General features: G+C 37.0%; 1 protein-coding gene across 3 annotated transcripts in view; it reads left to right on the forward strand.

Moving 5' to 3' along the window:
• ARHGAP18 (Rho GTPase activating protein 18) overlaps positions 1-13,318 on the forward strand; it is a 191,422-nt gene that overhangs the window by 146,521 nt on the left and 31,583 nt on the right. For all 3 annotated transcript variants that reach the window (XM_024122538.3, XM_007128382.4, XM_007128383.4), the window contains exons 6-7: positions 9,800-9,965; positions 12,146-12,237. In XM_024122538.3, coding sequence (XP_023978306.1) covers positions 9,800-9,965; positions 12,146-12,237 — 258 coding nt within the window. The remainder of the gene's footprint in view (positions 1-9,799; positions 9,966-12,145; positions 12,238-13,318) is intronic.

A 13,318-nucleotide genomic window follows, 5' to 3' on the forward strand; every position in this document is an offset into this window, starting at 1 on the left:
TGATCATATTAAAATGTTCCCAATTGTCACAATATTGTCCTTAATATCAATAGCTTCTCCCTTACTCCCACCTGGGATTCAAACGAGGGTCATGTGTTGCATTTAATGTCATATTTTTTTGGTTTCTTAAATCTAAATCAGATCCCTTGATTTTTCTTTAATATTTTGAAGAGTCCAAATCAAATTTCTGATTTTGTCTGTTCTTGGTGACTGAATTCACATTAAACATTTTTGGTCACACCACTGCCTAGATGATGTTTATGCCTCTCATTGCATCATCAGAAGAGGGGCATGACATCAGATGGTCCCTTTACTGGAGATGGAATTTTGACCACTTGGTTAAGGAGACATTCACCGGATCTCCCCATCATAAAGATACCTTTTCCTATGTACAATTAATACTAATTTGCGATCCTTGAGACCGAGGGAATATCCTATCTGTCAGTAATAACCTACCGCCCAGTGGCTTCACCATGCATTTATAATCCTTGCCTGAAATAATAATTAGACTAGTGCTTGAGAAATGGTGATTTTCTCATTCTATTATTTCTTCTATATTGATTGGCTGGCAATCTTCCATAATAGTGCTTTTCCTCCCTTTTTCTCTTTTTGTTTTTGAATATCACTATTCAAAAACTTCCTTTTTTTTTTTTTGTGGTATGCAGGCCTCCCTCAGCTGTGGCCTCTCCCGTTGCGGAGCACAGGCTCCGGACGCGCAGGCCCAGCGGCCATGGCTCACGGGCCCAGCCGCTCCGCGGCATGTGGGATCCTCCCAGACCGGGGCGCGAACCCGGTTCCCCTGCATCGGCAGGCGGACGCGCAACCACTGCGCCACCAGGGAAGCCCCAAAAACTTCCTTTTTTTATTCAATGTTTTATAACTCATTATTGTTTTTCTTTGACGTTTAAATTTACCCAGATTTGACAAAAGGGAGCCCCCTTCAAGCTGGTTCCTATGCCATTTTAACATGTCCTCATTCTTTTACTCCTTTGCTTTCTAGTACAAGATGTTCCAGGCTCACCTTGTACTTTTCTCCCCTCAGATTAGAAGGAATCTGTGTCTTCAAGAAGTCCTTGTTTTTTCAGTAGCAGATTGTGTTTAGAAACCCAACCTCTGTGTACTGAGTGTTCTCATTGCTACCGAATGTCTTATATTTAAAAAAAAATACATTTACTGGTATAGATGAACCGGTTTGCAGGGCAGAAATTGAGACACAGATGTAGAGAACAACGTATGGACACGGCGGGGTGGTGGTGGTGGTGGTGTGATGAATTGGGAGATTGGGATTGACATGTATACACTGATGTGTATTAAATGGATGACTAATAAGAAAAAAATACATTTACTTATTTTGTAGAATTTCACCACACAAAAGTTAAAAAGCATAGTATAATGAACTCCCCAATACTCACCACCTAGCCCCAACATTCATTTTCCCATGACTAGTCCTGTCCTATACATACCCCCAACAGTTCCCTACTCTGTGTTATTTTGAAACACATCTCTGAATTATATTTTGCCATCTATAAATATTTCAGTATGTGTTTCAAAAAGATAAAGAGGGTGGCAGGCGGACTCTCAACCACTGCGCCACCAGGGAAGCCCGAGAGGGTTTTTAAAAAAGCATATCCGGAGCTTCCGTGGTGGCGCAGTGGTTAAGAATCCACCTGCAAATGCAGGGGACATGGGTTCAAGCCCTGGTCTGGGAAGATCCACATGCTGTGGAGCAGCTAAGCCTGTGCGCCACAACTACTGAAGCGCATTCTCCTAGAGCCTGTGCTCCACAACAAGAGAGGCCACTGCAATGAGAAGCCCGCACACCGCAGCAAAGAGTAGCCCCCGCTCGCCGCAACTAGAAAAAGCCCACGCGCAGCAACAAAGACCCAACGCAGCCAAAAATAAATAAATAAAATAAATGAAAAAAAGAAAAACCAAAAATACACATCCATATTACTATTATTGTACCTTAAAAATTGCTAATAATTCTTAAATTCAAATATCTAATCAGTGTTCAAATTTCAAATTGAATCGCAAATTTCATGATTTTTATTATTATTATTATTTTTTACAGTTTGTTTGAATCAGGATCCAGATAAGGTTCATACATTGTGGTTGGTTGATAATGCCTTTCAAGACTCGTAATCCCTTCCTTCCTCCCTCCTTCTGTCTCTGTGTGTGTCTCTCTCTTTCTCTGCCTCCTTCCCTTCCCTCTCTCCCTTATTTCATTACTCTCCCTCTTTTTCCTTATCCTTTCTTCCATTTCTCCCTTTCTCCCTCCCTCAAAATTTGTTTGTTGAAGAAACCTGGTTATTAAGTTTCTTGTTCTGTCCCCATGTTCTTCTGCTTCTTGTAAATTGGTTGACTCTAGATTGATCAGACTCAGGCTCATTTTTTTCGTCAAGACTACTGCATATGTGATCATGTATCAAAAGATTAAAAATATCTGGTTGTCTTTCTCTTTTGTGAAATAGCAGCTGCTGATCAACGCTTGGATCCATTTGTTTATTAATGGTTACAAAATGATGTTCTAATTTCTTTTTTTCCTTTATTAATTTGAATACTTCTATTAAGAAAAATGTTCTCAAATGGGTTACTTCTTTCATTTACCAGATTTCAATTTTTTTTTGTTCCCTAGCATCTTTCATTAGTGACCAATTAATGTTGTTTTATTTTACTTTTCTTATAAAAATAGTATCTTAACTCATGGATGTAGACGTATATGACATGACCCTAGGGAAAATTTCTCATGTGTTTCTGGTATATTTTCTGCTTCAGACCAAGAATTGTCTATTTCTGCAAGAAACTCTGATTCCATTTAGTAGAAGTATACTTTTGTGACTATGTTCAAGACACTAGGAATGTTCCTTTCTCTGAGTTGGTCATAGCTTAAAGCCTTTTCAGAGGACAGAAGTACATCTGTGTCTTCTTTCTTCCATGCTGAGAATAGTGGTTTTCAGGATACAGCAGATAATATAATTAGAATATCACATAATTATTTATGTGTTTTATCCTCCGTTAATGCACAGCATATCAACAATGTGATTACTAAAAAACAGTTTAAACTTGTTTTTCTTTTCCTCAGTTGGTTGTATTCTTGGGGTACATCCCAAAAGGACTATAATAATCAAATTACTCTGCTTTAGGTTGTTTAGGATAGTGATTCTCCATATGGTTATGCCACCAACAGCATACCTGGTTGGGTTAATTAGTTTCATTTCATATTCAATGTTTAGGGATTGCTGTTTTGAAACTTAATTTTATTTTGTAAGCATGTAAATTATTTAAGTGGTCCAAAAGTCAGAATTAAAAACAAGGTGTATAAGAAGTCTCACCTCTATACTTGAGCCATCACCCTCTTCTCTCCCTGCCCTTTACAGGTAAATTTACCTTACAGGTAAATTTCTTTTAATTTTATGGTTTATCCTTCCATTCTTAGATAAATGGTAGCCCACTGTACACCACACTTGATTATTTATTTATATTTGACTTAGCAGTATGTCTTGGAGATCACTCTATAGTAGTAGAGAGAAATATTTCTTATTCTTTTTTATTTATACATTGTACCCTGCTGTGAGGATGTATCACAGTTTATTTAACCAGCCACCTGATGGTGGACATCTAGGTTGTTTCCAGGCTTTATCATATATTTTTAAGAATCTATTTTTACGCCTAGTGGGGAAAGTAAGGGAGTATGCATGCATCATGTGGCCTAAAGAGATGATCCAGGCTCCAGACCATCCTTAGCAAAAGTATCTTTTAAAAGTGATGGTCTTATATCTATGTCTCATATCTGTATCTTATATCTATATCTCTATATCTCAACAGATGGAAGGGGGTTTAAGTGAAGGATGGTAGAGTCTAATTAAACAAGATGAAGACTTTGTTGACTTCTAAGTTGTTGATTCAAACAGTGGAATAAACTAGGAATTTAGTTCAGAAACTTAAAGACAAAACTTCCTCTCTCATTTTATTCTCTAACAAACTAATTTTTGCTCACCTACTTTCTAGATTTTATTCACGTTGTGCCCCAAGCTTAAAATGACCTTCCCATTTCTACCCCTCTGTTGTTCCGTGTTTATCAAGGAAGCCTTATCCCATGCTTTGGGGTCTAGCTCAGTATCTAGCTTTACTGTTAGCGCTTTCCTGTTTGTGAACTTACATTAGATAAAATTTATAAAATCATTCTTTAAACTGTTAGATGCCATGCTTTTGATAATTATTGTCAGTGTATCATGTATTTATTTGTTTTATTTTTTTAAATTTAATTTTTATTTATTTATTTTGGCTGTGTTGGGTCTTGGTTGCTGTGCGTGGGCTTTCTTTAGTTTTGGCAAGCGGAGGCTACTCTTCGTTGCGGTGCGCAGGCTTCTCATTGCGGTGGCTTCTCTTGTTGCGGAGCATGGGCTCTAGGCATGCAGGCTTTAGTAGTTGTGGCGCGCCGGCTCAGTAGTTGTGGTGCACAGGCTTAGTTGCTCCGCGGCATGTGGGATCTTCCCGGACCAGGGCTCGAACCTATGTCCCCTGCATTGGCAGGCGGATTCTTAACCACTGCACCACCAGGGAAGCCCCTCCATGTATTTATTTATGCATATATGCTTCAGTTCATCTATACAACCATTTATTTATTTGTATATCTTCTAGAAGGCATGCACGTACTGTAAGCTTTCTACAGGTCATCAGCATGATTGGTGAAGTAAATATTTATATTTGTCACTCTGAGGTGAGAGTCTAAGCAGATAAAACCTCAAATTCCATTTTTACTCTATGCTCTCCTGCTTCTGTAAATAAGCAGTAGGCTTTATGTAATACATTGTTCTCTGTTGACCTCATTTTACATTCACTTCCTTTTTCTTATGGCATTGAGCAGTCTTTGTTAATTCTTTATGATCTCTCACAGCAGATTCAAATTTCTCCTCTTAAATTTGGAGATCAGGTTTTATAACCTTTAATGTGTGTTAAGATGAAAATTTAGCTGTTACTTATTGTTTTTTGTGTACCCATGATATCTTAGAAAGTATGCTCTGTAATTATTTCGTTCATTTATCAAATGATCTCTATGAGGTAGATATTATGATTCTTTTTCATACATAAAAACAGGTTAGAGAGATTACATGGCATGCTAAGGCTTGGCTTCAGTGACTAAGCTTTTGAAGCTGGAGTTTTTTCTGGAAGATCATGATGACATGTGCCCGCAAGGTATATGTGCATTTAATTTAGGTGTGAGTTTAAGTGTCCTTGTATTGGTGCTACTGACAACTTCTTCAGGATAACTTGGATGTTATACAAATAAGATTCTGGTTTGTTGAGTCCTTCATATACAATAGAAATTTAATAGCACTCCTTTATCCTATCTTGGGAGACTAAAAACAGTAAGGCTTTATTTAGCAGTTTTTAAGATCATAGCTTTGAAATGATAACTATGGTGAAGCCTATATTCTAGATGCATGCCTATATTTTCTTAAGTCTTTATTTAGTGTCTTTTGGATTCTTACTGAATTATGTTTAATTCAAGTAAATTCATGTTTTATGGCAACTTTGGTTGTCTGGTAGCAAAGCTCAGTGCATACTGAAGGCTAAAAACTTTCATGGAGGCTCAAGTTGGGAGTTTGTTAGAAAATGGAACATCTCTGGAGGAAGCAGAAGGGCAGTAAAAGAAATGTTAGTTCGGGATAGGGTGAGGAGGCTGAAAACCTGAGGCAGACACACATTTGTACACAATGCAGAAACAGGTGTGTAGGATCATGATCCCGAATTGTCATGAAAAGTTTAAATTATGATTATTGCCCTCCATTTAAAAAAGTAAAGAAATTTTAAAAACTGTAAATTTGAAGTTTTCTAAAACTTCATTTATCTAGAAAAGTATTCAGTCCCTAGGATGACAATGACTGAAACACTAATAAAATCACATGTTTACACATGGACGAATCTTAGATAAGAAATGAATTTCCTAGCAGATGATAAGAAGTCATCTGTGGAAATTGACCAAGTAAGAGTAGATTCTCTTGCTTTCTGAATTGAAGCTGGAGTGACTTGATGAGTGAAGAACTCAAGTCCATCATTACTGATAAAGTGTCTAACGGGCCCCTCATACCTCAAGGCCTACAGAAGAGGGGTGCAGCCTGGGTGAAATGCCTGATTAATTTATGGTAATGCATGGGAGCCAAGGACTTTATATTTGTTGAAAAATTTTATTTCGTTCCTTTTTTAAAGCACATTTTTCAAAAGGTGAAGAGCTTTTCTTTTGCTGAAATCGCATTGCCTTCTCTTAGCCAACGAAGTGAACCATCCAGTCTATTAACTAAACAAAAACGACGTGAAACTTCATAAATATTTAAAGCTGCTGCTATGAATTAAACATTGGGATAAAGAACTAACTCCTTTCATTAAGCACAATGTTAAATAAATAAATAAATAAAGCTCATGACATATTGCTAGGTAAATCCAATGTTTGAACTAATAATATTTCAGGTTTCTTTACACATTTACTTTGGGTAATGCTTTAAATAATTATATTACATGTATTTGGCTTATTACAACAAAAGCAACTGATTTTAATGAAACATTTAGGGCTTTTTTAAAATTAATAAATGGTTGGTAAATAGGATTGGTTCAGCCCTTCAGAAAACAAAGCAATTAGCAGAACTCTGGGGCCAGGCGAGAAAAAAATGGGAAGAGTTTTGTGTGAAAAAGTGAAGCTCAGTACAAATCACAGAAAATTGGGGGGGCATCAAGCCAGTAACCCTGTACCTCACTGAGCTTGATTCTGTGCTTTCCTCCCTGCCTGGTGTGTATCTTCATTCATCGAATACACTGGGACAGAACGCCCGCACTGTGTCAGGGCTGTGGTATAGCAGGGATACAGAGGTGATTAAGACATGGTTCCTGTCCTTGCGGGGTTCACAGCCCTACATCAACACCTATCAACCTAGATTCCTCCCTGCCTGCTGTGGGGGGCAGGGAACGTGGAGCAGAGAAGAATGGCCACTGAATTTAGGATTTAGAAGGTCTGAATTTGCCTTCTTATATCACTGGCTATGTGGGCATTTTTAGTCTCTTAAGGAACCTCAGTTTCCCAACCTAGAAAATGCTGTAATAATTTTTATCCTGTTGGAACTTTTGCAGAATAGAATGACAAACCATTTATCAAAGATGAGTATTATTTTTGTCTTACCTTGCAGTAAAAGTTAAAAGTCAAAGCTGTGATATCTGGCTGCACGTTCTCATTCTCAACCCCTATGCACTGTACCATTAATGCTGGAAGTTTTGCTGGAAATTCACTTTGGCTGCATATTAATGATATCTACTGCTGTTCTTTTAATATTCTCGTAGGGAAAAATGTATTACAAAAAGTTAAGCAAGATTTCTTTTCTCCTATAGTGGACTCTCTTGAGACTATAGCAGATTCCAAAGAAGGTTCTGTAGGAGGTTCTGTGGAGTACTTTAGAAGATTCTCTCTTGGAGCTGAGTTGGCTTGAAAGGAATTAGCTGCTCAACTGCCAAAAGTTGTAGGTTTTAGGAAATGCTCTAGGACAGTGACTCTCAAACATTTTGGTCCTATAACCCCTTTAGGCTCTTAAAAATTGTTGAGGACCTCAAAAAGCTTTTGTCTTATCAGTCAGGAAGGATGTTGGTGTTGAGGAGAATAACTCCCACAGCTTCCAGCGCTCTGATGAAACCTCAGACACATGGCCTTCTGGCCAAGAATGTGGTTTCATACTGTTTGGAGCATTCACTGTCTCCCTGGGGACTGCAGCTCTCTGTGTTTGCTCTGGTTGACCCAAGAAAGAAGGCATACACAGATTTCTACGGAAGCTATGATCCCATGGAAGATTTTGAAGAGACGGAGAAGGCTGGTACAAAGTGATTTTGGAATGTAAAGAATTTCTTTGGGTTGAGTTCCATGGAAGTTGGTCACTGACCTGTGTTCCTGAGCTATGAAACCTGAATGAGTAGACTAAGGAAAAGTTTCTCTTGATAAATAATTAAAAATACTGTGTATGTGAGGGGGGGAGAGCTTTTCTTTATGTCAGTTATACCCATGGATATTTGCCATATGAGAAATTAAAATTGAAAGAATTTTAAACTGTTAACCCATTTAAAATATATTAGTATTATGGTGAACATAAATAGCATTTTAATGCAAAATAGGCATATTTTCTAAAACAAATTACTAAGAAGTGTGCCATGGTTTTTCGTTTTAGCGACTCTCTAATGTCTGGCTCGAGTTGACGTTAGTTGGATTCTCATATCTACTTCTGCGTTCAGTCTGTTGGCAATAACATGTCTTGTAAAAACTCTGGAAAACTCCACTGTGCGTCACAAGAGAATGAGAGTGAAAAAGGCAAATAATGTCTTAGTATTAATTATTAAAATAGTGTTGACCTCTTAGACTCCTTGAAAAAAGTGTTGGGCACCTCTCTGGCTGCCTGGAGCAGACCTTGAGAACTGCTACTTTAGGACACGTCTTTTGCAATAGTTTTTAGACTATGAAGTGTTAATGATATGGCACAAAAATGAGCAAAGTAAAGGGAATAAAAGGGAATCAGTTGAATATCCTTGGCCATTAAATTAGGAAATCAAGGACAAACCCAAGAGATATAACCTTCATCATAAGATTTTTATCAAACTATTAGAGAATGATCATTGTTTTAGTAATTGGTAAATACAATGGGACTGTCATTTGTAGTAAATACGTTAGAGAAATTCATGTTCTTATTTTGTTTCTTTTCTTATTTTAATATATTTAAAATTAAAAGAGGCTGAATAGGTAGTAGATAATATTTGAGAAAGGCACAAAACAACAAAAACACCACTTATTTGCCTGTGATAGTGGTATATCTAAGTCTCAATTTATTTATTCAGTGGTGAAAGTAATAGTAGCAGCAACCGCCTAAAAGTGTTTGGGAGGTGCCAGGCATTTAAACCTCACAACAGCCCTCTGAATTAGGTGGCCTCCCCCTCCCCCTCCCCCTCCCCCCTTCCTTCCCCTCTTCCCCTCTCGCCTTTCCCTCCCCTTCCTCTTTCCCCCTCCCTCTTCTCCTTCCATTACCCCTTTCCCTTCTCTCTTTCTCCTCCCCCTCCCCCAGCCCCCTCCCCCTTTCTTCCTCCCATTTTACAGAAAGGATGGTTAAAGAATTGCCAGAAGTCACACACAGCTAGGCAGTAGCTAGATGACCGGTGGGCATCCTGGCTCTAAAGTCCTGCTTTTAGTCTCCCCTCTGCTCTCCCTCTCTCCCCAGTGCTATACAGCCCTTCTTCAGTACCTGCGTTATTTGGATTTTTATGACAATATTACTATATATATCATATATCTGCATATATAATATTGTATGTATAATGCCATATATTACGTATATAACAATGAATAACAATGTATATGAAGGGTACCTGGCACACAACTAGTGATTGCTCCTACTTTTTCTCATCTCTCTTCTCCTCTCCCTCTTCCTCCTCATGGTTTGTCTTGACTTCTAATCTTTCTTGGCTCTTGAAGGTCAGTTAACTTGTTTTTTTTTTCTCCTTTGGTTTTTATCGTCTCTTGTTCTCTTGGCCACTGGTATTCACACTCCTAGTACATGATCTGGTTCGTCGTCTGTCAGACTTCACATACTGACTCCCTGCAGGTTTGGGAATCATCATTACAACAGGATTGTTCTTCATTCTCACTGGAGAAATTCTGCCAATTTCATTGTCACCACTCTGAGGATAACTTGTTTCTATAGTTACAATTTTGTTGTGTTTCATTAAAAAACGGGTTAGATACTATAAATCCTTCCTATATTAATGGTATTTATTTTAGAGTTTCAGATTGCCAAAAGACAAAACAGGCACCACCAAGATTGGTGACCTGGCGCCCCAGGACATGAAGAAAGTTTGCCATTTAGCCTTAATTGAGCTGACCGCCCTCTATGATGTATTGGGTGTTGAACTGAAACAACTAAAAGCTGTGAAAATCAAAACAAAAGGTAATTTTGAAATGAAAAACAGTTGGATTTACTCCTGAAGTAGCAAGAATGAGCTTGGCTTTTTAGAAGTAGTCTTCTGGGGAGTGGGAAATGCCTACAAAATAAACCAACACATGAATACATCTAAAGTTCAGATTCTAAAACATTCCCTTCAGAATTTTTGTAACTTGATAAAAATGCACTGTCTCCTTGATTATAGAAAATAAAGACATAATCAAATATTTAATTATCATAGAAAGAAATTAGAAGGAAATTCTGAATCAAGGATTCTTAACTCAAATGCTCTCTCCTTTTTAAACTATATTTAAAAACATCTGGTACATATACTTACTTATTTCTAAAACTGGATCTTGAAAAATGATTTTAAGATGGTTAATCCTGATCAGTTACTTTTGCTTATTTATTTGGTGGCAAATACATAGGCAGTTAGTAGTCTGTCCCTTTGTTCATTTGCATTCTACTTTAACTATTCTGCAAAAAATATTCGTCCATCTATTAAGAAAATAATGCGACTGTGGCACACAATATCACTAAATTGTGCTCCTCACAGGTATGTGTAGTTTCTTTTTCCTTTGTAAGCAGCTTGCTTTACCCATTATTTAAATAGACTTTATTTTTTATAGTATGATAGAGAACAGACACCTCCTCAGTTTCTGATTTTTCCAAGATTTTATTTGTCTGGAAATCCAGATAATTTTCTATTGACAAAGCTTTTCTGTTTAGGAATCTCTGACATCTCATTTAACTTCAAAGGTATCTCTTAAAGAGAAACCAAGAATGGAGATTATTGAGTTGCTATGGTAACAATAGCAAAGACAAGTATTCACCTGATTTAAGTTTTAGAGGCAATTTCTCTGTAGCATTGAAGTGTACCTTCCCTTCAGGTCCTCTCTCCCATGCTGGGCCCCAGAAGACCTCATTCTGTGTTCTGTTCCTTTGAGTGAGTATTTTAGCTTAAGGCTTGGGATGGTGAATTTCTGAGTCAAACAGTTCTGGTTTTCCACAAGTCCATTATAGATAATGAAGACGTCAGATGCTTTTTCAGAAGCTCGTCACAAAGTCTTCTCCAGATACAAAATAGAAATATAACTTAAATAGTTGTGACTCAGTGTTCAAGAATTTGAAAGTGGCTTAAAGAGGTCTTTTAATTTTATGTTTTAGAATTGCCTCCTAGCAGAGAGAGAAATATTAAGCCATTCTCATTAAAAGTATCACTATTAATATAATAGATTTTCTTTCCATCTTTTTTATATTTTTGTATTTTGTCTAAGATATTTATCTTATATTATAAACTAGACTTGACATTCTTAAAGATCACATTTTTCTTAGTTCCTAAACTAAAAGTTATTTACTGGGTTACTAGCATTCTGCTGAATGTCATCTCTATTGAGTGTCACAGTTTCCAATGTCTGTTTTCACATCACAGGATAATCCCCCGTTCCATATTCACAAATGATCTATATCTCCCCTGATAATGTGTGTTACACTTCTGAGCTAACTATTCACTCAGTGATGGGTGTGGGGTAGGAGGATCTGGGGAGAAGCTATGCTCACATCAGACTGAAGGCATATAATTTTAATTTAGAAAAATTATAAATTATTACCTGTCATTTCTTCCGGAGTTATTCCCAAATATATAAAACTACAAATTTAAATTCACAAAGACCAAGTATCTACTATATTTTCTAAAGGAAAACATTTGTAGAACAAGCTCATAATGTTGGCTGATTTCTCAAAAAGCAAATATTTATATTTTGCTGTATTGTATTCAATAGAATGTTGAATATCAGTTAAGTATGGAAGAGATGAGTGATATTTGTTTTAAGCCAGAACTTTTAATTTGATTACATTTAGTAAATTATTTGCATATTTTGCATACTCCCACAGCACTCTATTTCTCATATGTAATAGTTTATACTTTTCTAATTATTTTGCTGATGATTTGTAATCATTTGTTTAGTTGTCTTTACTTGCTAGATTGCTTTATAAGGCAGGGCCAGAATTTTCCAATTAGGTTGTGTTCACCTAATTGGTAGACAGTGTCACTCAGTCATTCACTTAGGTGCTCAATAAATAGTTGTTGGATCGAGTGACAATATCAGGAATCTGAAGCCTTAACATTTTTGCATTAATATTTTATAGGTTGATGAAAGTGAAGAAATTTTATTTTTCTGTTGCAGATTCTGGCCTTTTTTGTGTTCCATTGACAGTACTGTTAGAACAAGATCAGAAGAAAGTACCAGGAACTCGAATACCCTTGATATTTCAAAAAGTAAGTAGGCCTGAATGGGTCAGCATAGAGAGAACATACTTGAGCTAATAGTGTTTTGTTTTTGTTTTTTTTTCTTTTTGCATTCATACTAATATAGTTTTCCAGTTGATATGCTCTTTTATTTTATACTTTGATTTTTCTATTCAGGAAACAAATTTGTTTCAAGGGCTTATACTTTTTATTTCATGGTGATGGTTTCAGTGTTATTACTTGTGATTACCTGGCATCATTCTTCTGTCTTATATTAGCTGGCTTTGTATAATTGAGATTTCAGTTCTATAATACATAGGAGTGGGAACTGCTGGTAAATTTCTAGGGCATTGAATCCTCATGAATATTTCACGCCTGTATGTATTTTCTAAGCTTTCCTATTTACAATGAGGAGGTCCAATTCAATTTACTAGTGCCTACTTCGAAAGTAGGCAAAGAAACCATAAAGTAGAATTAGAAAATGATTGCTAAACTATGAATTCACTTGTGTAGTCAACACTCAGTTATTCATAAGACAGTTATCTATGACAATATAAAAACTTCAGTCTAACCTCTGAGCCATCACTGTTTAGAAACACAGATTCCATTTGATAAAAGACAGAGCATGCCCATGAGAAAGGTAGGTCAAATCAGTTATGGGCTACCCAAGATGTGGATTTTTGCAGCAGCCCAGACATCTCACAGTTCCTGAAAGTTCTGGGGTAGCAAGAATGGTGGTGGGAACTTTCACAGTTGTTTGGCTCAGCAAACTCATTCAACACTCAAGCTCAGTCTGCCCGGCGCTAATTCTTCCATTATTCCAAGACGGTCATTTACTGTCTTACCTACTAAGCTCTGACTTCTTCATTCCTCATATTCACCATTACATCCAAACCTGTGTCTCTGTTTCTCCTGATGGACTTTGTTCTACACAGCTTGTTCTGCTCACCAGCTTCTGCCAGTCATTGCCTGCAGAACCTGTGTCTGTGTGGATAGTTTTCAGCGGTGTCTGTGAAAACAGAGAGATGCTAACAAACGTAGGCCATATATTCAAATTCTTTCAATGGCAGTAAAAGGTGCGATATACTTATACACATGGACAAAGCAGGGA

This window comes from Physeter macrocephalus, chromosome 10 (assembly GCF_002837175.3).
Source record: "Physeter macrocephalus isolate SW-GA chromosome 10, ASM283717v5, whole genome shotgun sequence".
Lineage (NCBI taxonomy): Eukaryota > Metazoa > Chordata > Mammalia > Artiodactyla > Physeteridae > Physeter > Physeter macrocephalus.